At 47.2% G+C, this 27,936-nt stretch overlaps 1 protein-coding gene across 1 annotated transcript; it reads right to left on the reverse strand.

Annotated features, from left to right (window-relative positions):
- Positions 1 to 589: 589 nt before the first annotated feature.
- Positions 590 to 26,180, reverse strand: LOC139805810 (ankyrin repeat domain-containing protein 18A-like). Its single transcript, XM_071764651.1, has 23 exons — positions 25,993 to 26,180; positions 25,662 to 25,835; positions 25,443 to 25,549; positions 25,025 to 25,162; positions 24,589 to 24,647; positions 23,965 to 23,998; positions 23,812 to 23,878; positions 22,481 to 22,541; positions 21,938 to 22,008; positions 21,208 to 21,349; positions 20,167 to 20,252; positions 19,141 to 19,395; positions 18,328 to 18,480; positions 7,596 to 7,748; positions 6,553 to 6,728; positions 6,266 to 6,359; positions 5,733 to 5,810; positions 5,030 to 5,164; positions 4,090 to 4,202; positions 3,561 to 3,693; positions 2,643 to 2,773; positions 2,073 to 2,286; positions 590 to 790 (listed from the first exon to the last, which is right to left on the reverse strand). Exons 1-22 carry the CDS (start codon positions 25,996 to 25,998, stop codon positions 2,130 to 2,132), a joined length of 2,523 nt encoding a protein of 840 aa, XP_071620752.1. The 5' UTR covers positions 25,999 to 26,180; the 3' UTR covers positions 590 to 790; positions 2,073 to 2,129.
- Between the last annotated feature and the right edge of the window lie 1,756 nt (positions 26,181 to 27,936).

Consider the following 27,936-nt stretch of genomic DNA (forward strand, 5'->3'; position numbering starts at 1 on the left):
TTGAGGAGAACCCTGGGGATTCTTCAGAGGACTGCAGGATGCTCTTTTTACTGTGTTGCCAAAGCGCTTCAGGAGAGGGATCTATGGGATGATCTAAAAGCCCAGCTTGAAGGTTTACCTGGAAGCTGTTTCTCACTGTACCTTTTGGAGGATGGTTCACTTTGAGCCTCCTCCCTGGGATGCCACCCCTCTTAGGTTTGGGCTTCAAGCAGAGGGTAAGTTTGCATGGCACAAGGCAGTGGTCTGTAGGACATTCTGCACCAGGCGTCGCTCGGCTAGGACGGACATCGCCAACATTTCTCGGGCGCACTAAGACACAGTCAGTGAGGTGCCAGTGCTTGGATCCAGGATGCTTCCAGGTTGTTGGAAGAGAGTTTTGGGGATGGTGAGGTTCTGCTCAGCCCAAAACTCCAGCAGGAGACGTCCATTGTCGTTACAGTTTCCAACACCATGCTTGCCCAGGACTCCTTTCCAGGCTTCATAGTTCTTTCCTACTGCGGTGTTGGAGTCACCAAGGATTATGATCTTAGCATCTGCAGGAACCTTTTGGGTGAGGCAGTGCAGCTGGCTGTAGAATTTGATTTTTTTCTGCATGGTCAGCTTGGAGGGCTGGGGCACACATACTGAGGAGAACAACACGGTGCTTGTTGTGGAGTGGGAGGCGTAAGGAAATGATGAGATCCCAATGAGCGGTCGGCAAATTTTCAAGTTTGGAGGCCTGGAATACCCATGAATAAAAGCATAATCCTCAGCTGTCAGCCCAGCAGTGTCTTCATGGGAAACACCAGCACTGTAATGAAGGAGAACTTTGATCAAATGAAGACTCCTACCAGCAGCAGCAATCATGGGTGGGGTTCTGAAAGACTCAAAACTTCCTATGAAATGGATTATTTTACACAGACACTGTCATTAGCTTCATTCCTGCTTGTTCTCAGGAAAAGTATTTTCCCCATTACTTTACAATGAACAAAGGAAAACCAGGTTCCATTAAAAGCAAAAATAACATGGGAGAGGGAGTCAAAACAACTGCGTGGTCACACCAAGCTGCCACACGTACAACACTTCAGTGCACATGAGGCTGCTGTGCCTCTCAGCAATCCCACTGAAAGAATACTAAAGGGACGCATGTGGATAAATCCCAAAGCCCCCCAAAGCCCTGAACCTCTGATCATTTTCAAGCAAGTACAAGCAACAGCAAAATCCTGGGGAGAAGAGAGCCCTAACATGTCAAATAAGGCACAGGTAGAAGAAAAAAAAGCAGGAAAACTACTGCCTAGACCAAAAGATGACCCCAAAACAGGACCAACCCGAAGCAAAGCAGTAGGAGTTGAGGTGTTAGAACTTTCCCTTCTCTCTGGAGCCTTTACAATGCCAAGAAGGTCCAGAGAACACTCCACAACTTGTGCAAAGGAATAAAGAGAAGAAAAGCATCTTGCTTTCCTTTTGACATGAGGGGTTTTGGAGAGCCTATATCTTAGCAGTCAAAGCACCTGCAAGGAGCAGCAAGAGTTACCAACACTTGGGACTGCTCAGCACGAGAGCTTCAAAGCAATCTGTGAATGCTGTGTGCTTACACAGCTTCTTCCAAAAGGCACAGAACACCTGCACAACAAATCGGAGCTACATACCCTTTCCCATGGGAAGTTCAAACCATGCTCCTCAAATGGAAGCCAAAAAAGATATCCACTTTTTTCCTTCATAGAACCAACTTCTGTTCTCTGAAGGGCCCATCCTTATTTAAGCAGTACAGCACATCAAATTCATTGGGGGGGGGGGAGGGGGCATTTTGCCATTCATTGAATAAAAGGACGAGATTATTAAAGACGGGCAAAAAGGCTCACTGTTAAGGTACAATTAATTAAAAAAAACATTAATTCCACGATCAGTGGTGTTACTCTTGAAATGTTCAAAAGAAATTAAAGACAGAGCGAGGGTTAAAGGAACCTTCCTCACAAATACGCCATCTCAGGTTTACAGATATAATGCTGACCAGATGTAGAAGAGGAAGTTTTGGAGGAAAACACATGAGAAAAAAGTAATCTCTTAAAACACCCCAAAGGGCATGTACCTACCTTTCCAGTTCGTTTTGTAGGCATCTTCTCTTTTTCACTTCCTCCAGATACAGCTTTTCATATTTTTGATTTAGAGCAATGCTCTCCCTCAGGGTCTCCTTTCACTGTCCAATTCTTGTTCAAGGTCTCCAATCCTGCAGAGCAGCAGCTTTCTCTCTGCATCGTGGTCATGGGCTCTGCTCTGTTCCAGTCTGTCCTGGGAAGCTGCCTGCTCCTGAAGCAGGTAACACACTTTTACCCACCACAAAGAAAAAGGGAACTCTCCCATCCCTCAGCTGAACCTGCCCAGTGTCAAGGGCACAGGTTTACTCCCTGAGCCACCTGTGCCTCCTCACTCCCCTCAGCAACCAAGGCAGAACCCCTGAGCAACTACCATGGGCAAGAATTCTTGACTTTCTTCATTCAGAAAGAATCCCCCCCTCTCAGCACTGTTATTCATCAAAGCTTCTAAAGAAGGAACACTGTCTCTGTAGGACAGGGCAGAGAGGAAAGGGTTCCTCAAGGAAGGAGTCCCCCACCCTGCCACTTTGGTGGCTTCTGTTCTCAGAACTGATGGGTGATGTTTCTCACCTCTGCATGCAGCTGCTGTTTGGGCTTCTCCAGTTGTTCCTGGTTCCTCCCCAGGATTCACATCTCAGTTCACTGAGCCTGAGTTTGGTTTTCTCCCTGTCTGCCTCCAGCTTCCAAAAAAGTTCATCAAGCTGTAGAGAGAAAAATAAAAAAACAAAACCAAAAAAGAAAAGGAGTTCAGCAGGATCTAAAAGAAGGCAATCTGTGAAAAACTGATAAAGGACTGGGCACCAGGACTGTATTTGTCATCTACTAACTCAGTATTAAAATGAAAGCAAAACGAGGGGCTTCCTTTTAAAAAAGAACAGCTGTCACACCACCTGAACTTTCTCCAGCTCAAGTCATGCCTAAGATGGGGATTGAGGGTGACCTTGGGCAAAGCCAGCTTCATACAGTTCTTCTGAGTGATGGTGGCGTTCCATATGGTGGCCTGGGCTGGGTCTCACTGCTCTCAGCCCTGACCCTCACCCATGGACACCATGTCCTGGCAGGAATGCAGATCTGCCTGTCCCCAGGGGCTGCCCTGGGGATCTGCACCCTTGGCTCATCCCCATGGCTCTCTGCTACTCTTCTTGGGGAGGGGGCGTGGGACTGCTCCTGCCCCTGGAGCTCATGGACCCTGACAGCCTTGTGGGGACTCTTCCCATCTCCCTTGAGGTGCCCTTGCAGAGACTGCTTTGCACATCACCTTTTCATCTTTACCCATCAGGATAACTGCTTTGTTATTGTTATTGGGTACAGTCATCTACTGCTGCAGCAGTGGAATGAGCACTGTGGAAAGCCAAATCCATTCCAAAATACAGCCCAGAAAAAAAAACAACAAATGAACAACGTGAAAAGACGACTTGGGAAAGAGTAACACAGGTTCCAGGATCAAAAAACACCGCCACAAAAAACCTCACACAAATGAGAGCTCACCTTTGTATTTATTTTACCAAATTCATTGACCACTTCAGAATAGCCATCCTGCATTTCTTTCTTCAAATCACGCAGGGACATCTTCTCCTCATTTTCCTTTATAATCTGTGTAATTCTTGAAAATCCGTCCAACCTATACAGCAAATTTGGCAAGAAAACAATGAAGGAAAGGAACAACCAGCCTTTTTCACATACTCTTGTGTAAACATCACAGATGGAACTTGCTTCATCTTTAACGTGCTTGACACAACAGAAATTACTGAGAGAAAAATACAGCATTCCTATGCCATGCCTGGAGGGTCCAAATTTCACCTGAGTAAGAATTCAGACTTCCCTCCCAGGAGACCTGCAGGGCAACCTCCATTTGCAGTTCCTTTGGCAGCTCTTGAAAGCTCTCATCTCATGTACAGCACTGTCTTGCTAGCACTAAGATGAGGATGGAATTTCCTCACAGACACCTCTATACACTCGGTTTTACACTGAAGTTTAATACAGTCAACTGGTGCTCAGGGATATGAACAAGACCTACCTCTCAGACTCTTTCTCCACTTCCTTGTTTGTTTCCAGCTCTCTGTCCAGATGCACTCTGACACTGCAGTTCAACTCTTTAAGCTTCTTCTCTTTCTTTCTGTCACTCTCACACTTTCAAAACAGAAAAGACAGATGACACACAGGGCGCAGAACAGGATCTACAGGCAGGACCTGCATCTCATGTTCTCCCCACAGCAGCTGCACTACACCTCCATCTGTCAGCCAACTTCCACAGAAAGCCAAGGGACACAATTCCTGAGAATATTTCATTGGATTTCCCACCCAGCAGGCCAGTATCTAACAATGGAAACAGATGCTCCCACTGAAGCAAAGAGGTGATTTTGATTCACATCTTGTTTTCCCTCTTGCTGTTCTCTCAGCCAAACCAGCCAAGAGCTGGCAGCTGCTCTGAATTTCTACTTATACTTTTTCCTCTGCAGAAAAGGAGAAAAGGGAAAGACTGCTCCTTGGAATCTGGCAGCTGTTTCTTGTTTCTTGTTTGGCACTAGTTCATTTGCCCCCTGTTCCTTCAGTATGTTTTTCTGCAAGGTTTTTAAGCTCCCACTACCCTCAAAACATGCAGCAGCTCCTCCAGACACTGAACTGGAAGCATGAAACATTCTACCCTGCCCAGAAACGCAGGGGTCAGAAGATGACCAGAAGAAATCCAGGGAAAAATGGGCAACTGCATCCTTACTCAATGTGGTAAGCTGATAGCAAACCACACCAGCAACTCTGCCTGATACAACCACTCCAAAATTTTGACACAGGGACCCAGCTAGCTTTTATCTGCCTCCTGGAGGATCCCTAAATCACAAGGGAGTCTGAGCCTGAAGAGCAGGAATAAGAGCAACACCTGAATAGAGAAGTACTCAACAAAATGTGAACGAGGTGGTGCTGGGTATTGGCTGGTCCTCTGGAGGGTTTCCTGGGCTCACCTGTTTCAAGAATTCATTCTTTCTCCTTCCAAGTGGGGAACCATGGTCTTCAGGGTGCAATCCTGGCTTCAGCCTCTCTGTCCTCATGCTGTGCAAGTCCTTTGATGGCACAGACAGCACAACCTGCTTTTGCAGCTGTGAAAGCAACGGTGGCAAAAGGAAAAACTAAGGTGACCAGAGAGGTAACAGCACAAAGGAAGCAGAAACTCACATGGAAACAGGCCTAAACTGTCCTCTCCCCATCCAATATTTCCAGCTAAGGCTAAGGCAGTGTGCCTAAGGAACCAAACTGCAGCACCTGGGGCTCGCAGAAAGAATGAACACTCTAGAAGTGGGAAGAGGAGCTCACAACTTTGCAACGTAAGAAGACACACACACAAAATAGCCCAAAAACTTTCTTACAGACATCCTCTTGAGTTCATAATGATAGCAGAGAAAAATCCCTTTAGCACCCACCACAGAACATACCCTCACTGCTTCTCTAGCAGCTCTACATCTCCTGAGAGCAAGAAAACCTTTTCAGATCAGCAGTGCTATTTATGCTGCTACCCAAAGGGACCAAGATTTGCCTAGCAGATCCAGCACCAAAGTGGAACAGAACCTGCTGATTCAGCTCAACTATCTAGAACACAAGTTTGCTGGATGCTTTAGCAGCACTCTGTAAGAAAAAGCTAAGTAGAAAACACAGAAGCCTCCCATGTACCTGCTGCTGGTGCTGCTCCTCTGCAGCTGCCTGTGCTGCTCTTAAGCTGGTTATCAAGTCTTGCAGGTGCTGACAAGCCTACAAAAGCAGTAAAAGAAGCAAGAAGACACACACTGACTTTCCAGCCTGAAAGTTCCAGACTCCTCATTATCAAAAATGAATACTACATCCACCTCTTCACCTCTTTATTCCTATTATACCCAGCACCAATGATCAAAATGGCCATAGTTTGAGGGCACTGTAAAACTGGTTGCAGTCATCTCCTCTGCTCTTTTCTTCAAGGAGAGGGAGAACACCATGCAGGACACAAAGAAACTTCAGTGAAAACCATCAGGAGGAGCTTTTCCCACCCACATGACATCTGAAAACCATGCCCTGTGAACCAAAGGGGAAAGACCAGCAGCCAGTATTCAGGAGAAAGAGGGAACTGAGCTCCCCTCAGCTCTCCAGGAAAACCTCATCTTAGCATTTCCCCACAGCAACCGGTAAGAAGCTCAGGAGCTCACAACAAGGCAAGTTGAGGACCAGCTTACTGAGGCAGAGGCTTGCAGGGTTCCCTCAAGGGCTTCAATCATATGTTTTTGCTGCTGGACTGTGCCTTCCAGTCTGGCATTTTCCACGGAAAGGCTTAAAAAGAAATACAGGCCTTATCAGAGAAATCCACCAGAGCAGCAGTTCTTGAAGAGCACCAGGGGAAAAACAAACAAAAGCATCTTCAAAACCACCTGTTAACTTGCTGTGATGCAACGAGGCTGTGCTGTGGTTTTCACACAACCCCGGACAGTGACAGACACCTTGGTTCTCTGTGTCAGTCTCTTACCAGTGCACACGCTCTTCCAGCTCTTTTACTCTAGCCCTGGTCTCCGAAGGTGATGACAGGAGGTCTTTAAGTTTTTGGGACTTCTCTCTTAGTTTTCTTTCCCTATCCTTGCCAGAACTCATGCAGTGATAAATCTGATGCTCATATTGAAGCTGCTGCTTTTCCACTTCCCGACACTGTAAAAACACAGCAAGAATCGACAACAGTTGGGAGAGCTTTTATAGAGAAAAAACAACTGCTGCTGAAAAACTCTGGTGACTGCCCATGTCTGCACATACCCACTACCCAAAAAACTGTCATCAGTTCAAACACATTCAAACTTTCACTTCTACTAGCAAATGAACACAAACCCCTGATAGTTTCTCATCCTCTAGACTGGTCTCTCCCATCCCTCTACTAATCCCCTACAGCATGGTTCCAAGCACCAACACTCACCCTCCAACCCTTTAAGGGACTCATGGCACTCTCCCTATCCACTGGTTTCCTCCCCCATTGAAAACTGAAATAAAACTTGATCCCTCTCCTAAAGTGACTTCAGTCCCTTTGTCTCCTCTCAAAAGTAGATAAAGATGATTTCTGTTTCAGAATATATATATATATATATATGGAGAACAAGGTACAAAACCCTTCTGAACATGATTTTATGGTGGTCTTGGCAGTGCTGGGTTAACACCTGGACTTGATGCCTAAAGGTCTTTTCCAACCAAAAAGATTCTGTCATCCTCTGTTACCAGAGGGAGGGGGGGGTGAGGGGAAGCACCGTGAGCATAAAGAAGCCCAAGTGCAGCAGTCCAGAATTTCTACTGCCCTTCAGAAATCAGACAAACTGCTGGGCCAAACCACATGCAATGAGCAACAGACACGTCAGTCTCTTTTGCAGAGCACCTTGCCACATACAAACCTCAGACCAAGTAAGGACACCGTGTCCTTCATGTCACAGACATGGACACCACGTTTATCAAACAGTGAGACTCCTCCACACGTCATCCCATCTCTGGGATGTGCTGGAGTTGGTTCTGGACTTCTGGGACAAATTCACCTACCTTGGATTTAGCCTCTCCCAGTTCCTTTTCCAAGCCCAGGTTGGCTTCCTCCAGGTTCCTGCAGCGCTTCGTAGCAACTTCCAGCGAAGCTTCTGCCACAGACAGCTTTTTAAGAGCTTCACCAAGCTCCTGCTGCAGCTCTCTGACGTTGCCCTGATGAAATGGTTAGATGAGCACAAAAAAGGTTATAAGAACATGAACTATGCCTTTACTTTAACTTATATGATTATACACTTAGACCTGTCTTGGGACTCAGTCCCAAAGGGAGGAAAATTTTGCCTGCCACCAGCAGTCAACAGCTGAGCACCTCTAAATTATCACCAGCTGCTTGTGAGGATTTCTGTTTTCTAATATCTAAGAAAGGCTCAAGTATTACTCCTCTTGAACACTACACCAGCATACCCCGAATCATGTATTTTTTTAACAAAACTCAAAGCAATCTCTTGTGATGCAAGAGCCACAGTTTGACTGCAGATATTACTCTGGCGACTGCCCATGTCTGCACATACCCACTACCCAAAAAACTGCCAACATTTCAAATACCTTCAGATCTTCACTTCTACTAGTAAACACCCACAAAACATGTTACTTTTCCACCCTCCAGATCCCTCCCCTGATCCCTTACAGCATGGTTCCAAGCACCAACACTCACCCTCCAACTCTTTAAGGGACTCATGGCACTCTTTGTATCTATTGGTTCCCTCATTCATTGAAAATATGAAATAAAAATTCATCCCCCTCCTGAAGTGACTTCACTGCCCCTCTGGTCAGGAGATGAAGATGATTCCTATTTAGGAACTCTGAGGCCTCTCTACTTTCATTTTTGTAAGAGCACAGCAAGAGCTACTCAAAAACCAGCTGGGAAGAAGCCCTTGCACGAAGGCTGCTTCAGGATGGAAATGGCAGCAGGGCCAAACAAGGGGGAAAAATAAATAAATAGAATATATATATCTATGCAGAATAAGGTACGAAACCATTCAGAACTGGAAACTTGCTGGTGAATGGATTAAATCCGTTTGGTCTTTGCTCACCAGTGGTGTCCCCCAGGGCTAAGTGTTGGGGCCCCTTCTCTTCAATATCTTTACCGATGATCAGGATGAGGGCAGGGGGTGCACCCTCAGTAGACTTGCAGGTGACACCCAGTTGGGTGGGAGTGTTGATCTGCTTGAGGGTAGGAAGGCCCTGCAGAGGGACCTGGACAGGCTGGAGCCACGGGCCAAGGTCAACTCTAGGAGGTTCAGCAAGGCCAAGGTCCAGGAAAAATATTTTCACCTAAAGGGTTGTCAGGCACTGGAAGCGGCTGCCCAGGGAAGGGGTTGAGTCACCGGCACTCAAGGTACTCCACATCCCTGAACATGTGGAGATGTGGTGCTGAGGGGCATGATGCAGTGGTGGTCTTGGCAGTGCTGGGTTAACACCTGGACTTGATGCCTAAAGGTCTTTTCCAACCAAAAAGATTCTGTCATCCTCTGTTACCAGAGGGAGGGGGGGGTGAGGGGAAGCACCGTGAGCATAAAGAAGCCCAAGTGCAGCAGTCCAGAATTTCTACTGCCCTTCAGAAATCAGACAAACTGCTGGGCCAAACCACATGCAATGAGCAACAGACACGTCAGTCTCTTTTGCAGAGCACCTTGCCACATACAAACCTCAGACCAAGTAAGGACACCGTGTCCTTCATGTCACAGACATGGACACCACGTTTATCAAACAGTGAGACTCCTCCACACGTCATCCCATCTCTGGGATGTGCTGGAGTTGGTTCTGGACTTCTGGGACAAATTCACCTACCTTGGATTTAGCCTCTCCCAGTTCCTTTTCCAAGCCCAGGTTGGCTTCCTCCAGGTTCCTGCAGCGCTTCGTAGCAACTTCCAGCGAAGCTTCTGCCACAGACAGCTTTTTAAGAGCTTCACCAAGCTCCTGCTGCAGCTCTCTGACATTGCCCTGATGAAATGGTTAGATGAGCACAAAAAAGGTTATAAGAACATGAACTATGCCTTTACTTTAACTTATATGATTATACACTTAGACCTGTCTTGGGACTCAGTCCCAAAGGGAGGAAAATTTTGCCTGCCACCAGCAGTCAACAGCTGAGCACCTCTAAATTATCACCAGCTGCTTGTGAGGATTTCTGTTTTCTAATATCTAAGAAAGGCTCAAGTATTACTCCTCTTGAACACTACACCAGCATACCCCGAATCATGTATTTTTTTAACAAAACTCAAAGCAATCTCTTGTGATGCAAGAGCCACAGTTTGACTGCAGATATTACTCTGGCGACTGCCCATGTCTGCACATACCCACTACCCAAAAAACTGCCAACATTTCAAATACCTTCAGATCTTCACTTCTACTAGTAAACACCCACAAAACATGTTACTTTTCCACCCTCCAGATCCCTCCCCTGATCCCTTACAGCATGGTTCCAAGCACCAACACTCACCCTCCAACTCTTTAAGGGACTCATGGCACTCTTTGTATCTATTGGTTCCCTCATTCATTGAAAATATGAAATAAAAATTCATCCCCCTCCTGAAGTGACTTCACTGCCCCTCTGGTCAGGAGATGAAGATGATTCCTATTTAGGAACTCTGAGGCCTCTCTACTTTCATTTTTGTAAGAGCACAGCAAGAGCTACTCAAAAACCAGCTGGGAAGAAGCCCTTGCACGAAGGCTGCTTCAGGATGGAAATGGCAGCAGGGCCAAACAAGGGGGAAAAATAAATAAATAGAATATATATATCTATGCAGAATAAGGTACGAAACCATTCAGAACTGGAAACTTGCTGGTGAATGGATTAAATCCGTTTGGTCTTTGCTCACCAGTGGTGTCCCCCAGGGCTAAGTGTTGGGGCCCCTTCTCTTCAATATCTTTACCGATGATCAGGATGAGGGCAGGGGGTGCACCCTCAGTAGACTTGCAGGTGACACCCAGTTGGGTGGGAGTGTTGATCTGCTTGAGGGTAGGAAGGCCCTGCAGAGGGACCTGGACAGGCTGGAGCCACGGGCCAAGGTCAACTCTAGGAGGTTCAGCAAGGCCAAGGTCCAGGAAAAATATTTTCACCTAAAGGGTTGTCAGGCACTGGAAGCGGCTGCCCAGGGAAGGGGTTGAGTCACCGGCACTCAAGGTACTCCACATCCCTGAACATGTGGAGATGTAGTGCTGAGGGGCATGATGCAGTGGTGGTCTTGGCAGTGCTGGGTTAACACCTGGACTTGATGCCTAAAGGTCTTTTCCAACCAAAAAGATTCTGTCATCCTCTGTTACCAGAGGGAGGGGGGGGTGAGGGGAAGCACCGTGAGCATAAAGAAGCCCAAGTGCAGCAGTCCAGAATTTCTACTGCCCTTCAGAAATCAGACAAACTGCTGGGCCAAACCACATGCAATGAGCAACAGACACGTCAGTCTCTTTTGCAGAGCACCTTGCCACATACAAACCTCAGACCAAGTAAGGACACCGTGTCCTTCATGTCACAGACATGGACACCACGTTTATCAAACAGTGAGACTCCTCCACACGTCATCCCATCTCTGGGATGTGCTGGAGTTGGTTCTGGACTTCTGGGACAAATTCACCTACCTTGGATTTAGCCTCTCCCAGTTCCTTTTCCAAGCCCAGGTTGGCTTCCTCCAGGTTCCTGCAGCGCTTCGTAGCAACTTCCAGCGAAGCTTCTGCCACAGACAGCTTTTTAAGAGCTTCACCAAGCTCCTGCTGCAGCTCTCTGACGTTGCCCTGATGAAATGGTTAGATGAGCACAAAAAAGGTTATAAGAACATGAACTATGCCTTTACTTTAACTTATATGATTATACACTTAGACCTGTCTTGGGACTCAGTCCCAAAGGGAGGAAAATTTTGCCTGCCACCAGCAGTCAACAGCTGAGCACCTCTAAATTATCACCAGCTGCTTGTGAGGATTTCTGTTTTCTAATATCTAAGAAAGGCTCAAGTATTACTCCTCTTGAACACTACACCAGCATACCCCGAATCATGTATTTTTTTAACAAAACTCAAAGCAATCTCTTGTGATGCAAGAGCCACAGTTTGACTGCAGATATTACTCTGGCGACTGCCCATGTCTGCACATACCCACTACCCAAAAAACTGCCAACATTTCAAATACCTTCAGATCTTCACTTCTACTAGTAAACACCCACAAAACATGTTACTTTTCCACCCTCCAGATCCCTCCCCTGATCCCTTACAGCATGGTTCCAAGCACCAACACTCACCCTCCAACTCTTTAAGGGACTCATGGCACTCTTTGTATCTATTGGTTCCCTCATTCATTGAAAATATGAAATAAAAATTCATCCCCCTCCTGAAGTGACTTCACTGCCCCTCTGGTCAGGAGATGAAGATGATTCCTATTTAGGAACTCTGAGGCCTCTCTACTTTCATTTTTGTAAGAGCACAGCAAGAGCTACTCAAAAACCAGCTGGGAAGAAGCCCTTGCACGAAGGCTGCTTCAGGATGGAAATGGCAGCAGGGCCAAACAAGGGGGAAAAATAAATAAATAGAATATATATATCTATGCAGAATAAGGTACGAAACCATTCAGAACTGGAAACTTGCTGGTGAATGGATTAAATCCGTTTGGTCTTTGCTCACCAGTGGTGTCCCCCAGGGCTAAGTGTTGGGGCCCCTTCTCTTCAATATCTTTACCGATGATCAGGATGAGGGCAGGGGGTGCACCCTCAGTAGACTTGCAGGTGACACCCAGTTGGGTGGGAGTGTTGATCTGCTTGAGGGTAGGAAGGCCCTGCAGAGGGACCTGGACAGGCTGGAGCCACGGGCCAAGGTCAACTCTAGGAGGTTCAGCAAGGCCAAGGTCCAGGAAAAATATTTTCACCTAAAGGGTTGTCAGGCACTGGAAGCGGCTGCCCAGGGAAGGGGTTGAGTCACCGGCACTCAAGGTACTCCACATCCCTGAACATGTGGAGATGTGGTGCTGAGGGGCATGATGCAGTGGTGGTCTTGGCAGTGCTGGGTTAACACCTGGACTTGATGCCTAAAGGTCTTTTCCAACCAAAAAGATTCTGTCATCCTCTGTTACCAGAGGGAGGGGGGGGTGAGGGGAAGCACCGTGAGCATAAAGAAGCCCAAGTGCAGCAGTCCAGAATTTCTACTGCCCTTCAGAAATCAGACAAACTGCTGGGCCAAACCACATGCAATGAGCAACAGACACGTCAGTCTCTTTTGCAGAGCACCTTGCCACATACAAACCTCAGACCAAGTAAGGACACCGTGTCCTTCATGTCACAGACATGGACACCACGTTTATCAAACAGTGAGACTCCTCCACACGTCATCCCATCTCTGGGGGGGTGCTGGAGTTGGTTCTGGACTTCTGGGACAAATTCACCTACCTTGGATTTAGCCTCTCCCAGTTCCTTTTCCAAGCCCAGGTTGGCTTCCTCCAGGTTCCTGCAGCGCTTCGTAGCAACTTCCAGCGAAGCTTCTGCCACAGACAGCTTTTTAAGAGCTTCACCAAGCTCCTGCTGCAGCTCTCTGACATTGCCCTGATGAAATGGTTAGATGAGCACAAAAAAGGTTATAAGAACATGAACTATGCCTTTACTTTAACTTATATGATTATACACTTAGACCTGTCTTGGGACTCAGTCCCAAAGGGAGGAAAATTTTGCCTGCCACCAGCAGTCAACAGCTGAGCACCTCTAAATTATCACCAGCTGCTTGTGAGGATTTCTGTTTTCTAATATCTAAGAAAGGCTCAAGTATTACTCCTCTTGAACACTACACCAGCATACCCCGAATCATGTATTTTTTTAACAAAACTCAAAGCAATCTCTTGTGATGCAAGAGCCACAGTTTGACTGCAGATATTACTCTGGCGACTGCCCATGTCTGCACATACCCACTACCCAAAAAACTGCCAACATTTCAAATACCTTCAGATCTTCACTTCTACTAGTAAACACCCACAAAACATGTTACTTTTCCACCCTCCAGATCCCTCCCCTGATCCCTTACAGCATGGTTCCAAGCACCAACACTCACCCTCCAACTCTTTAAGGGACTCATGGCACTCTTTGTATCTATTGGTTCCCTCATTCATTGAAAATATGAAATAAAAATTCATCCCCCTCCTGAAGTGACTTCACTGCCCCTCTGGTCAGGAGATGAAGATGATTCCTATTTAGGAACTCTGAGGCCTCTCTACTTTCATTTTTGTAAGAGCACAGCAAGAGCTACTCAAAAACCAGCTGGGAAGAAGCCCTTGCACGAAGGCTGCTTCAGGATGGAAATGGCAGCAGGGCCAAACAAGGGGGAAAAATAAATAAATAGAATATATATATCTATGCAGAATAAGGTACGAAACCATTCAGAACTGGAAACTTGCTGGTGAATGGATTAAATCCGTTTGGTCTTTGCTCACCAGTGGTGTCCCCCAGGGCTAAGTGTTGGGGCCCCTTCTCTTCAATATCTTTACCGATGATCAGGATGAGGGCAGGGGGTGCACCCTCAGTAGACTTGCAGGTGACACCCAGTTGGGTGGGAGTGTTGATCTGCTTGAGGGTAGGAAGGCCCTGCAGAGGGACCTGGACAGGCTGGAGCCACGGGCCAAGGTCAACTCTAGGAGGTTCAGCAAGGCCAAGGTCCAGGAAAAATATTTTCACCTAAAGGGTTGTCAGGCACTGGAAGCGGCTGCCCAGGGAAGGGGTTGAGTCACCGGCACTCAAGGTACTCCACATCCCTGAACATGTGGAGATGTGGTGCTGAGGGGCATGATGCAGTGGTGGTCTTGGCAGTGCTGGGTTAACACCTGGACTTGATGCCTAAAGGTCTTTTCCAACCAAAAAGATTCTGTCATCCTCTGTTACCAGAGGGAGGGGGGGGTGAGGGGAAGCACCGTGAGCATAAAGAAGCCCAAGTGCAGCAGTCCAGAATTTCTACTGCCCTTCAGAAATCAGACAAACTGCTGGGCCAAACCACATGCAATGAGCAACAGACACGTCAGTCTCTTTTGCAGAGCACCTTGCCACATACAAACCTCAGACCAAGTAAGGACACCGTGTCCTTCATGTCACAGACATGGACACCACGTTTATCAAACAGTGAGACTCCTCCACACGTCATCCCATCTCTGGGGGGGTGCTGGAGTTGGTTCTGGACTTCTGGGACAAATTCACCTACCTTGGATTTAGCCTCTCCCAGTTCCTTTTCCAAGCCCAGGTTGGCTTCCTCCAGGTTCCTGCAGCGCTTCGTAGCAACTTCCAGCGAAGCTTCTGCCACAGACAGCTTTTTAAGAGCTTCACCAAGCTCCTGCTGCAGCTCTCTGACGTTGCCCTGATGAAATGGTTAGATGAGCACAAAAAAGGTTATAAGAACATGAACTATGCCTTTACTTTAACTTATATGATTATACACTTAGACCTGTCTTGGGACTCAGTCCCAAAGGGAGGAAAATTTTGCCTGCCACCAGCAGTCAACAGCTGAGCACCTCTAAATTATCACCAGCTGCTTGTGAGGATTTCTGTTTTCTAATATCTAAGAAAGGCTCAAGTATTACTCCTCTTGAACACTACACCAGCATACCCCGAATCATGTATTTTTTTAACAAAACTCAAAGCAATCTCTTGTGATGCAAGAGCCACAGTTTGACTGCAGATATTACTCTGGCGACTGCCCATGTCTGCACATACCCACTACCCAAAAAACTGCCAACATTTCAAATACCTTCAGATCTTCACTTCTACTAGTAAACACCCACAAAACATGTTACTTTTCCACCCTCCAGATCCCTCCCCTGATCCCTTACAGCATGGTTCCAAGCACCAACACTCACCCTCCAACTCTTTAAGGGACTCATGGCACTCTTTGTATCTATTGGTTCCCTCATTCATTGAAAATATGAAATAAAAATTCATCCCCCTCCTGAAGTGACTTCACTGCCCCTCTGGTCAGGAGATGAAGATGATTCCTATTTAGGAACTCTGAGGCCTCTCTACTTTCATTTTTGTAAGAGCACAGCAAGAGCTACTCAAAAACCAGCTGGGAAGAAGCCCTTGCACGAAGGCTGCTTCAGGATGGAAATGGCAGCAGGGCCAAACAAGGGGGAAAAATAAATAAATAGAATATATATATCTATGCAGAATAAGGTACGAAACCATTCAGAACTGGAAACTTGCTGGTGAATGGATTAAATCCGTTTGGTCTTTGCTCACCAGTGGTGTCCCCCAGGGCTAAGTGTTGGGGCCCCTTCTCTTCAATATCTTTACCGATGATCAGGATGAGGGCAGGGGGTGCACCCTCAGTAGACTTGCAGGTGACACCCAGTTGGGTGGGAGTGTTGATCTGCTTGAGGGTAGGAAGGCCCTGCAGAGGGACCTGGACAGGCTGGAGCCACGGGCCAAGGTCAACTCTAGGAGGTTCAGCAAGGCCAAGGTCCAGGAAAAATATTTTCACCTAAAGGGTTGTCAGGCACTGGAAGCGGCTGCCCAGGGAAGGGGTTGAGTCACCGGCACTCAAGGTACTCCACATCCCTGAACATGTGGAGATGTGGTGCTGAGGGGCATGATGCAGTGGTGGTCTTGGCAGTGCTGGGTTAACACCTGGACTTGATGCCTAAAGGTCTTTTCCAACCAAAAAGATTCTGTCATCCTCTGTTACCAGAGGGAGGGGGGGGTGAGGGGAAGCACCGTGAGCATAAAGAAGCCCAAGTGCAGCAGTCCAGAATTTCTACTGCCCTTCAGAAATCAGACAAACTGCTGGGCCAAACCACATGCAATGAGCAACAGACACGTCAGTCTCTTTTGCAGAGCACCTTGCCACATACAAACCTCAGACCAAGTAAGGACACCGTGTCCTTCATGTCACAGACATGGACACCACGTTTATCAAACAGTGAGACTCCTCCACACGTCATCCCATCTCTGGGGGGGTGCTGGAGTTGGTTCTGGACTTCTGGGACAAATTCACCTACCTTGGATTTAGCCTCTCCCAGTTCCTTTTCCAAGCCCAGGTTGGCTTCCTCCAGGTTCCTGCAGCGCTTCGTAGCAACTTCCAGCGAAGCTTCTGCCACAGACAGCTTTTTAAGAGCTTCACCAAGCTCCTGCTGCAGCTCTCTGACATTGCCCTGATGAAATGGTTAGATGAGCACAAAAAAGGTTATAAGAACATGAACTATGCCTTTACTTTAACTTATATGATTATACACTTAGACCTGTCTTGGGACTCAATCCCAAAGGGAGGAAAATTTTGCCTGCCACCAGCAGTCAACAGCTGAGCACCTCTAAATTATCACCAGCTGCTTGTGAGGATTTCTGTTTTCTAATATCTAAGAAAGGCTCAAGTATTACTCCTCTTGAACACTACACCAGCATACCCCGAATCATGTATTTTTTTAACAAAACTCAAAGCAATCTCTTGTGATGCAAGAGCCACAGTTTGACTGCAGATATTACTCTGGCGACTGCCCATGTCTGCACATACCCACTACCCAAAAAACTGCCAACATTTCAAATACCTTCAGATCTTCACTTCTACTAGTAAACACCCACAAAACATGTTACTTTTCCACCCTCCAGATCCCTCCCCTGATCCCTTACAGCATGGTTCCAAGCACCAACACTCACCCTCCAACTCTTTAAGGGACTCATGGCACTCTTTGTATCTATTGGTTCCCTCATTCATTGAAAATATGAAATAAAAATTCATCCCCCTCCTGAAGTGACTTCACTGCCCCTCTGGTCAGGAGATGAAGATGATTCCTATTTAGGAACTCTGAGGCCTCTCTACTTTCATTTTTGTAAGAGCACAGCAAGAGCTACTCAAAAACCAGCTGGGAAGAAGCCCTTGCACGAAGGCTGCTTCAGGATGGAAATGGCAGCAGGGCCAAACAAGGGGGAAAAATAAATAAATAGAATATATATATCTATGCAGAATAAGGTACGAAACCATTCAGAACTGGAAACTTGCTGGTGAATGGATTAAATCCGTTTGGTCTTTGCTCACCAGTGGTGTCCCCCAGGGCTAAGTGTTGGGGCCCCTTCTCTTCAATATCTTTACCGATGATCAGGATGAGGGCAGGGGGTGCACCCTCAGTAGACTTGCAGGTGACACCCAGTTGGGTGGGAGTGTTGATCTGCTTGAGGGTAGGAAGGCCCTGCAGAGGGACCTGGACAGGCTGGAGCCACGGGCCAAGGTCAACTCTAGGAGGTTCAGCAAGGCCAAGGTCCAGGAAAAATATTTTCACCTAAAGGGTTGTCAGGCACTGGAAGCGGCTGCCCAGGGAAGGGGTTGAGTCACCGGCACTCAAGGTACTCCACATCCCTGAACATGTGGAGATGTGGTGCTGAGGGGCATGATGCAGTGGTGGTCTTGGCAGTGCTGGGTTAACACCTGGACTTGATGCCTAAAGGTCTTTTCCAACCAAAAAGATTCTGTCATCCTCTGTTACCAGAGGGAGGGGGGGGTGAGGGGAAGCACCGTGAGCATAAAGAAGCCCAAGTGCAGCAGTCCAGAATTTCTACTGCCCTTCAGAAATCAGACAAACTGCTGGGCCAAACCACATGCAATGAGCAACAGACACGTCAGTCTCTTTTGCAGAGCACCTTGCCACATACAAACCTCAGACCAAGTAAGGACACCGTGTCCTTCATGTCACAGACATGGACACCACGTTTATCAAACAGTGAGACTCCTCCACACGTCATCCCATCTCTGGGGGGGTGCTGGAGTTGGTTCTGGACTTCTGGGACAAATTCACCTACCTTGGATTTAGCCTCTCCCAGTTCCTTTTCCAAGCCCAGGTTGGCTTCCTCCAGGTTCCTGCAGCGCTTCGTAGCAACTTCCAGCGAAGCTTCTGCCACAGACAGCTTTTTAAGAGCTTCACCAAGCTCCTGCTGCAGCTCTCTGACATTGCCCTGATGAAATGGTTAGATGAGCACAAAAAAGGTTATAAGAACATGAACTATGCCTTTACTTTAACTTATATGATTATACACTTAGACCTGTCTTGGGACTCAATCCCAAAGGGAGGAAAATTTTGCCTGCCACCAGCAGTCAACAGCTGAGCACCTCTAAATTATCACCAGCTGCTTCATGAAAAATGAAGAATAAGGTGGTTATCTGACACATGCAATTATTCCTCTCTCTCAAACACTCTGGGGTTGAGAGGAACAAAGAAATGCAATTTTAAGGCACTGTTCTCATCACTGAGGCAGACAAACAGCACACCAGTGTCTCAACAGGACTAGTTCCTTTTTTCCAGAAAGTAAAGTTCAATAAATTGGGTATGGCAACTTTTAAACCTTTACTCTGCCTGGGACTGGTAGAATTTGCAGAACGACAGTTTAACTGACATCCTAACAAGTCTTCTGACCAGATCATTAGCCTTAACACAGACACAAAGAACAAATTTAAATATTGCTACTCATCACAAAATACACTTTAGAAAGCTTAGGTCAGTGGCTGAAATTGACCTTTTGAGCAAGAGGCAGGTCTCTCAGAAGGGGGCCCAAAACACAAACAGAAATTTACACCAATGAAGTTGCCTTCAACACTGCAAACAGTTTATACTTTACCTCACTTTTTACTTTGTCAGCCTCATATTTATAGATTTGTTCTCTTAAATCAGTGCAATCGGCCTTTAATTCCTTGTTCATCTCTTCCAGCATGTACACTTGTTTCTCAGCAGCAGCACTGAGTTTGTGGAAAATGTCATTAAACCATTCCTGGGAAACAGTCACTGCCCTTCCTTGGATGAGCTGCTGCTCCTGCATGTCTTCCAGCAGCTGATGGAATAAATGCCTTTCACTCTGGAACTCGGCCAATGCCTCCTGCATGGACAGAGTCATAGCACAGAGTCATAGCACAGAACCACAGAAGCATTAAGGCTGGAAAAGACCTCTGGATCCTCCAGTCCAACTGGGAAACCAACACCACCATGCCCACTAAACCATGTCCCAGAAGTGGAAATAATGTCCTCCACTCTCCCCTGAGGTGTTACACAGCACTCCAGACCCCTCTGCCCAGCCCTGCCCCAGCTGCCCAACACCAACAGGATGCCTGCCCTATTCCCCTCATGAATGCCCTCAGAAAAAATCTTTTTCAAATACTTCCTCACATGGCCAAACACACACACGTTTTGCAGAGGCAGGGAAAGCTTCAAAGGTCACCAAAATTCAAGGTTTCTTGCATGAGCTTTCTCTCACAAAGAGGAAGACCACGCATGTTTAATCACACACATCTGCCTGTTACAGACAAATCTCCTTCTTCCCTTCAATATGCATTTTGCATGGGGAAGAAATGCATTTGACTGCATTCTTTGTCTGCACAGCACAGCAGGAACAACACCAGCTGGAAACAAAAAAAACCAGCTGGAAACAAAGCAGCAGAACAGCAAATATCCTGCATCTGGCAAGGATTTTTCCTCATCCTAAGAGGACTGTACCAACTTCAGACAGTAACACAACCTTCCTCTGCAGGACTCTGCCATCACCATTAGTCACTTTCTGGTTACTTTTCTTTACCTTAATGTATAATCCAATTCACTCTATAATGCCACTTATCAGTCCAGACTCTAATTCAAAATATTTGCCTTCACATACCTGCACCCCAGAGCTGTCAGTGGCTTCCTTTAGGCTTCTTTTTTTTGCTGGTGATGACACATGGCAAGTAGATCCTGAGTGCTCACCTACAGTGAAAACAACAGATTTTTACAACCAGCATGACTTAATGCTACTTATTTACTCCTAGCGTGCATCTTGATTAATGCTGAGAACAATCTTTACAGAAAACATCACATCCCCTCACATTTGAGAGCTGCTAGAGAGAAAATGATCAGAATAGAGTTTTTAATGTGCTAAATATGTGTTAAATATTTTCTTTGGTGGCATTTAACTTTCTTATGTAAAAAAGAAAGTTTATGAATATCAGTATGGCCACAAATAATTCACTCCAGTGTCTTCAAGGTGCAGGATCTCTCTCTCTCTCAGATAAACTGGGGTCCATGCAGTAACGAGCAAGATGCTTCCAGCAATGCAAAGGGGGCCTCCTCCTCCTGCTCTGAGGCCTGAGCTGAGGAACAAAAGTGCTCCCCTCTGACCCAGCTGGCAAGGCTTTCCAGCACACACACACACACACGGGTGGCACTGCAGACACCTCCTACGTCTTAAAACCAGAGCAGCTGGGGCACTGGAACAGAAGGGCTCTCCCTCAGCTCCACTCAAAGCTTTCCCCGGCTTCAGCCAAGAGCAAGCACAGCTTTTCAATCCAACAGCACCCGCCAGGAAGGGGAATGCTACTGGCACACCCAAGACACTCCAGTCCTCCTTCTCCTCTTCATCTGCACATTTTGGTCAGATTGCTTCAGGGAGAACACAGCAACAGAAGCAAGAAGGGCACCTGCTGCATAGAGCACCATCTGCAATCCAACTTCATATGCACCATATGCAACTCCAACACCACAACTTCAGGTCTCAGAGAAGGAACATACAAAAGCTGCTTTCCTACTCTAACAAGTGGCCACCAGGCTTTACAGGCCAGGATAAAATTTGCAACCTCAGAAGTCAACCACTGTTTTAGTTCATTTACTCTAGGTGGATCTATATTCATAGAGGAAGTATCTGGATCTAGATCATTTCTCTCACCAGGGTTTTTACTGCAAGTTGTGTTGGGCTCATCAGGGCTACCATTAAGTAAGTACTTTTTTATACATCCAGCAATGGCATGCTCTAGCTCTACAGCAACCTCTTTCTTCTCTTCTTTTCCATGTTGTTCAGGTGCTTTTTCCTGAAAGAGATGAAACAAAAAAGCTGGGAAGAGCAGAAACAAGCATCTGCTTCGCCACCCACTGACAGCTTGAAGAACATTTTTTGTGGAAGAGAAAAGGGAAACTTTGCTTTCTTTTACAAGGCCTTCTGTGTTTCCAGGGAAATCTTTAGCAGAATTCTGAGGTCCTGAGTCTCAGCCCTCCTTCTGAACAGCCCCTGAGAAGCACTTCCCCAATTCAGCCCAGCTTCATTTCAGTTTCACCGGTCCCAAACCCATCATTCCTTTCTTCTTTCCCCCTGCTTTGCTCCAAGAAAATCACTGGCTTCCTGCTCCAATCTGAAACAGCTCAGAAAGCAAACTCAAGGTACAGCTGCCATGAGGCCCAAGTCCTTCTCCTGAGCAGACTTCATCCCACCCCTACCTGAGCAGCTGCCTGCAGAAGAACAATGTCCAAGGGCCCCTGACAGACATGGGACACAAGCAGGAAAGCAGGAAACCAGCAATGGTCAGGCCCAGGTCAGAAGCAAGTTTTCAGGTGCATCTGGATCTTCCTCCTACCCTCCCCAGCACCACCGTGGCAACCTCCCTGTCCTTCGCACAAAGTACCTCAGAATCCCAGGGAGAAGCCCAGAGAAAATCCTCAGCTTCCTCCACTTCTTCCACGGGTGGCAGGGAACCTACACACCAGGGAGGAAAGGAGACACTCAGTGGTTTTATTTCACTCTGCCACTCCACTGTTCTATGTTGGAGGCTTTTCTTTAGTAACTTTTGATTCTAGAACCATGGCTATCATCTAAAAGCACAAGGAATAATAAAAAAAAAAATCTATGTGAACAAAAGGAGTTATTTATTTAATTGCAATTGGCAAATTTCCAGACTAACACACTTCAGAGGAGTCACCTAGCAATGTCTGGAAAAGGAGGTAGGGAAGGGATGGGCAGGGCAGAGGAAGGGCTTGGCCAGGGACAAAGGCTTAGCAGGGGATTCATAGCTTAATGTTAAGGCTTATTTGGTTCTGAAATTACAAAGTGCCGTGTCTTCACAAGTTAATTTTCTTGCCTACTAGAGAAGAAAAAAAATACAAAACTCTACTTAGCAAGCCTACTTTTACAGATCAGTCTATCGTGCAATCTTTCCCAGATAGCTTACTGGTTTTCCTGCCCTGCTGGAAAGCCTTCATGCACCGTGTCACCTTTGGCTCCTGCTGCTTCTGTAAAGAAAGATGTATTTCTGCAAAACTTTTTTTTTCAATAGAAACAAGCTCAAAGAACTGTTTACATCCCTAGACTTGATGCCTAAATTAGCCCCTGCAAGTACACTAACCAAAATACCCCTCAATTTTACTATCATGCCAGAAAAATGCATCACTTCCATTTACATCAAGGCAAGAAAATTGAATCATGTTAAAACTAAACATGCTGGCATCTCCAACTGCCACACTCCTGCTCCTCACCCCTCCAGAACCCCACTGCAACACAACAGATGCTCCCGACATCACTGCACAAGGTGCTCATTCTTCAGCACACCAGTAAGAACAGCAGGCACCAGAGCTTGGAGCTGACAAAGAGAACACTGCCTGAGCATTCCAAAAAAGAGGGAAAATGTGCAGTGTGAGATGACACACAAGCACAGAATGCCATCTCATAGAAAAGAACCTGTTTGAGTAACTCAGCCATTGAGTGCTGGTGGGGGAACCTGATGGGGAGGAAAGGAGCAGCAGCAGATGGAGGATTTCAGGAGGTCCTCACAAAGAAATGCCCTGTTCCTCTATCTGTTTGGACTGAAACACCAAATTTACAGAAAACAAGAATCACCTCACAGGAGAAGAACAGAACAGATTATAAAAGTAACTGAGAAACTTTTAGGGTCTGCAAGCCTGACCCAAATGAGCCCCAAGAAACGAAACAATGTGGTTTTCATGTCGTTACCTATTGCTCCTTTGTGCCAAACCGTAACTCTGCTGCACGCTCTGCCACGCCTATGGTCTGTTAGGAAAAACTGACAGCAGAAGAAAGGCTGGCAGGCCAGAGACTGCTTCTATCACAGAATGGTACAGCTTGGAAGAGACCTCCAAGATCATCCAGTCCAACCTTTGACCAACACCATCATCTAACTACTAAACCATGTCCTTAAGGACCAGCTCCAAACGCCTTTTCAGTGCCTCCAGGGATGGTGCCTCCACCACTGTCCTGGGCCATTCCAATGCCTGACAGCCCTCTCAGTGAAAAAATGTTTCCTAACACCCATCCTAAACCTCCCCTGGTGCAGCTTCCATCCATTTCCTCTGCTCCCATCCCAGTTCCCTAAGGAGAAGAGGCTGTTTCCCTCCTTACTCCAACCTCCCTTGAGGTACTTGAAGAGAGCTCTAAGGTTCTAAGGAGGAAACAGTGCTGGCTGGAACTGCAGTTGCTTTCAATCCCAGTTACTTGCCTTCAAATAACTCCTTTTCACAGGACAATTTCCCTGGAAATGCACCATACCTTGGGAGTAAAATCCAATTGTTCTGCAGAAGCACTCCAACCATCACCAATCCCCTTTTTCTCAGATCTGCTTAAAAAGCAAAGCAAATTGATGACACCTGTGCCTCCCAGATCACCCCCTCAAGGAAGTGGTAGGTATTTGTAAAGTCTCACCTTTTCAAGCCTCCTTTGGAAAAGTCTTCTACTCCTGCTCAAACACGAAACGACATGGTGAAATTAGATTTGGCATGCTAAAAATTCAACAGTACATATGAACAAGGTACTCCTTGCACACATGAGTACACAGCAGAGGAAAAAGTTTTACTAGTTCATGTAGTATGATGTGTAATATTATGCTAGAGACAATACTAGCTGATGCTCTAGCCAGTTACAGACTATTCTGAAAAGGGAAAGAAAATCAAACAGCATAACCCAGACCAAAAGCTTAACCTCACACTCAGCCTGTTACTGCAGCACAGCAAAGAGACTCTCATGATGCAGGACACGTGCTTCATGGTGCCAGCCAGAGACTGCAGTAATAATGCCAAGAAATGTCCCCTGGACACTATCTGCTGTCCATTTGCCACACAGTTCTGATAAAACACCCTTAAGAACGCAAAGAGAATAAAACCGCCACCGTAGGGTCTGAGAGGTAAAGCACAAGACTAAATTTCATTGCATAAAAATATTAATTTCCTAAGATTCTTTTAGGGTTTCGTGGCCTCGTAAGGACAGACTGGATTTTAAAACCTCAAGAGAAGGAGCTAGATGTTTGATCACAGGACAATTTAATGTCACCTGCACGAGCTGCTTCTGCCTTCTTTGGAGCTGCACTTTCTGACAGCTGCTCACTAAGACTAAAGAAAGAGAGAGAGAGAGAGGAAACAGAGTTGTTAAAAACAACCACTTCCTGGCAGGTAACATTTAGCAGAAGAGTTAACAGCCAGTTTTTATTCATCCTACACACATTCACATGAATTCAGGGACTCCTAAGTACTTCTGAAGGGCAAGACACACAGAATTTTCTGCAGGGCCGGTACACACTTCAGTGTTCCCTGCAGTCACCTTCATCCTATAGATGCACATTCCAAGTTATTAACTCCTGCTTGGTACACTCTTTCAGCCTAGCTTTTAACAAAGCACACCTAACCACATCAGAGAAGGAACAACAAAATTATTCAACAGCCACACTTATAACTGACCACTTCATTGAACCAGAAAGTTAAACATTTACCTGGGATACCCATAAATACAAGCATAATCATCAGCTGTCCGCCCATGAGTATCTTCATGGGAAATGTCAGCACCGTAATGCAGGAGAACTTGGATCAATTTCATCTTCCCAACAGAAGCAGCCATCATGAGTGGGGTTCTGAAAGATCCAGATGTGCTATGAAGTCATCATTTTACACAGACAGTCAGTATTTTCATTCCTGCGTGCTCTCAGCTTGCTCTCCCATTACTTGACAATGAACAAAAGAAAAAGCAGGTTCCATTAAAAGCAACAAGAACATGGGAGAGAGAATCAACACAACTGCATGGTCACACCAAGCTGCCACACGTACAACACTTCAGTGCACATGAGGCTGCTGTGCCTCTCAGCAATCCCACCGAAAGAATACTCAAGGGACCCACGTGGATAAACCCCTTACCTTTGTTGCTGGTCTCGAGCATGCACATCAGCTCCCATTCTCAGGAGAAACTCAGCTGTCTCTACCTGACCTTTGGAGACAGCAAGACTGAGTGGGGTAAAGCCCTCCTGAAAGGACAGACAAATACACCAAGTTAATCATCGAAGTCAAAAATAGTCTTCAACAGAAATATTGCTGCCACTTTCTGAAACAACTTCCTCTAGAAATAGAAACATGTACCTTATTCTTGGCATCAAGGTTGGCATTATGATCAAGCAACAGCTCCACAACTTTAGGACTGCAAGACAGGACTGCCAGGTGGAGGGCGGTGTTGCCGACAACGTCTCTGAGGTTTGGGTCTGCACCACACTTCAGCAGAAAACCAGCACAGGCTTGGTGCTGGAACTGCACTGCCTGAGAACACACAAAAAAAGGGAAGACTTCCAAAAAAAAGGGAAGACTTCCAAAACTCACATTTCACTCCCTCTGCGCACAGAGTCCTGCCAGACACCTCTCCTTTCATGCACACTCAATAAGCCCCTCTGCCAAGAGCAGAACTTCTCTCACTCACCATCATCAGGGGTGTTCTCCCAAAATTGTCAGCAGCATCCAACTGGCAGCGGTGCCTTACTAGAAATGTGACGACCTCTGTGTGGCCGTTTGCAGACGCCAGGTGGAGAGGTGTCCTGAGAATTAAACACGGGAGCTTAACACTGACAGACAAGGAAAGAACCAAAGCTGTGGCACCACCCAGCCCGGGGGACCCTGCTGCTGCTGCTGCTGCTGCTGCTGCAACCCCGCACACATCACCCACAGGGCAGGAGAGACCTGGGGAGGCCTCAGCAGCTGCAAGAGAACCCTGCAGGGAGAGCAGGGCCAAGCAGCAGCCCAGCACCTCCAGGAGCACTGGCGCCCACCCAGCAGCTCCCAGCACTGGAAAGCTCTCGAGTTCCCCCTCCCAGCTGACAGGGCACATCTTGCTTTGCAAGCAATCAGCTCCAAGGGGATCCCACACAAACCCTGCAGGGGGGATGCCCCCTCACGCCACCCGAGGTGTCCCAGCAGCGGCCACAGCCCCTCACCGATTCTGCCTGTCGTGGCAGTCGATGCCCCAAATCTCGATCCACCAGCGCCAGCGCCTCAGCCAGGCCAGGTGGCCACAGGCAGCCGCGCGGTGCACCCTGCCCAGACCTTGCTGCTGAGGCTCAGGGGCGCCGGTGCCGGCAGCAGCAGCAGCGCGGGGCTGCCCAGGAGCGCTGCCAGAGCGGGGAAGCTTCTGCTTCTTGTTGAAAAGCCCCATCCCAGGAGCTCTGCGAGCTGCGGCACGGGCACAGCCCTGCGGGAGCAGTGGGAGGCAGCCGGCCGAGCTGGGGGGCTGTAAAAGGGGGAGTCAGGAGAAGGGAAGAGCAAAGGCAGGGACAGGGGATGTAGGAGAAAGGTGGGGATGAGGCGGGAGCAAGGAGCAAACCAACGGCGAGGAGCAGGAGCAGCCAGAGAGGCAGAGACCAGCACAGCTCAGCACAGGAGCCACAACCGTAGAGTCACCACCAACGGCACTCGCCAGGGGCAACGGTGGGCGGGGCCGAACCACCTTGGGGGGGGGGAAGGGGGTAGAAGGGGCCGAACCAATTCACGGGGGGGGGGGCGGGGACGATGACGACGAAGGAAAGGAAAAGGCATCTGAGAAAAGCTGAGAAGCTCTCCCCCATCTGAATGAGACATACAAAGAATTGTTAAGTTCTTCCCCTGAGGAAGAGGCTTCTCCATAACCAACTAAAATGAACAGCTAGAGAGGGTAAAAAATAACCCTTCTTGTGTGGATGGTGCCCAGCTGGCTGTACTTAGGATTCTCAGAGCTAGGCAGTGACCCTCTTTATTGGTGTGTGGTGGCTTTTGGTATCAAATACTGTGCTGAATGCTGTGAGCTCTTTGTCACCACATCTTTAAATGGCAAACTAGCTTGCTCTGACTCCACAGAGCTCACTGGAAAAGTTCCGCTGCCATTGTACAAGTACAGGGTGTTTCCCTAGACAAGTCTAACCCATAACTAGAGGGAAATGGACATCTAGAATTCTCCTGGCCTACCAGAAATTACAGGCAGGACAACTATCTTTTCCCTAACTCTTGGGAAAATGTTAACACAAATGTTAACTGTCACCATGCTCCATGTGCCACACCCAGCTACACAGAAAATCTTCTTAAACGTTCCCTGCTGCAAACACATCCTCTGCAGGCCCCGGCACCAGCCTGACCTTCCACAGGCAGCCCAGCTTTTGAACAGCCAGCCTGAAATGAGCCACTAATGGCTGTAATTAGCCCCATTGCTGGGCATCAGCCAGGAGAGAATTTAAAAGCAGCAACTTGCCTCAGGCACCGAGTCTCACTGTTACAACTTTGTTATCTCCTGTTTCTGCTCTCAGAACATCAGATGGGATTGTTTTGAATTAACAAAAAAACATGCAAGGAACATTTGCATTCCTCACAATAACTGATCCCACAGCAGGGAATAAAAGCT

Source organism: Heliangelus exortis, chromosome 20 (assembly GCF_036169615.1).
Source record: "Heliangelus exortis chromosome 20, bHelExo1.hap1, whole genome shotgun sequence".
Classification (NCBI taxonomy): Eukaryota; Metazoa; Chordata; class Aves; order Apodiformes; family Trochilidae; genus Heliangelus; species Heliangelus exortis.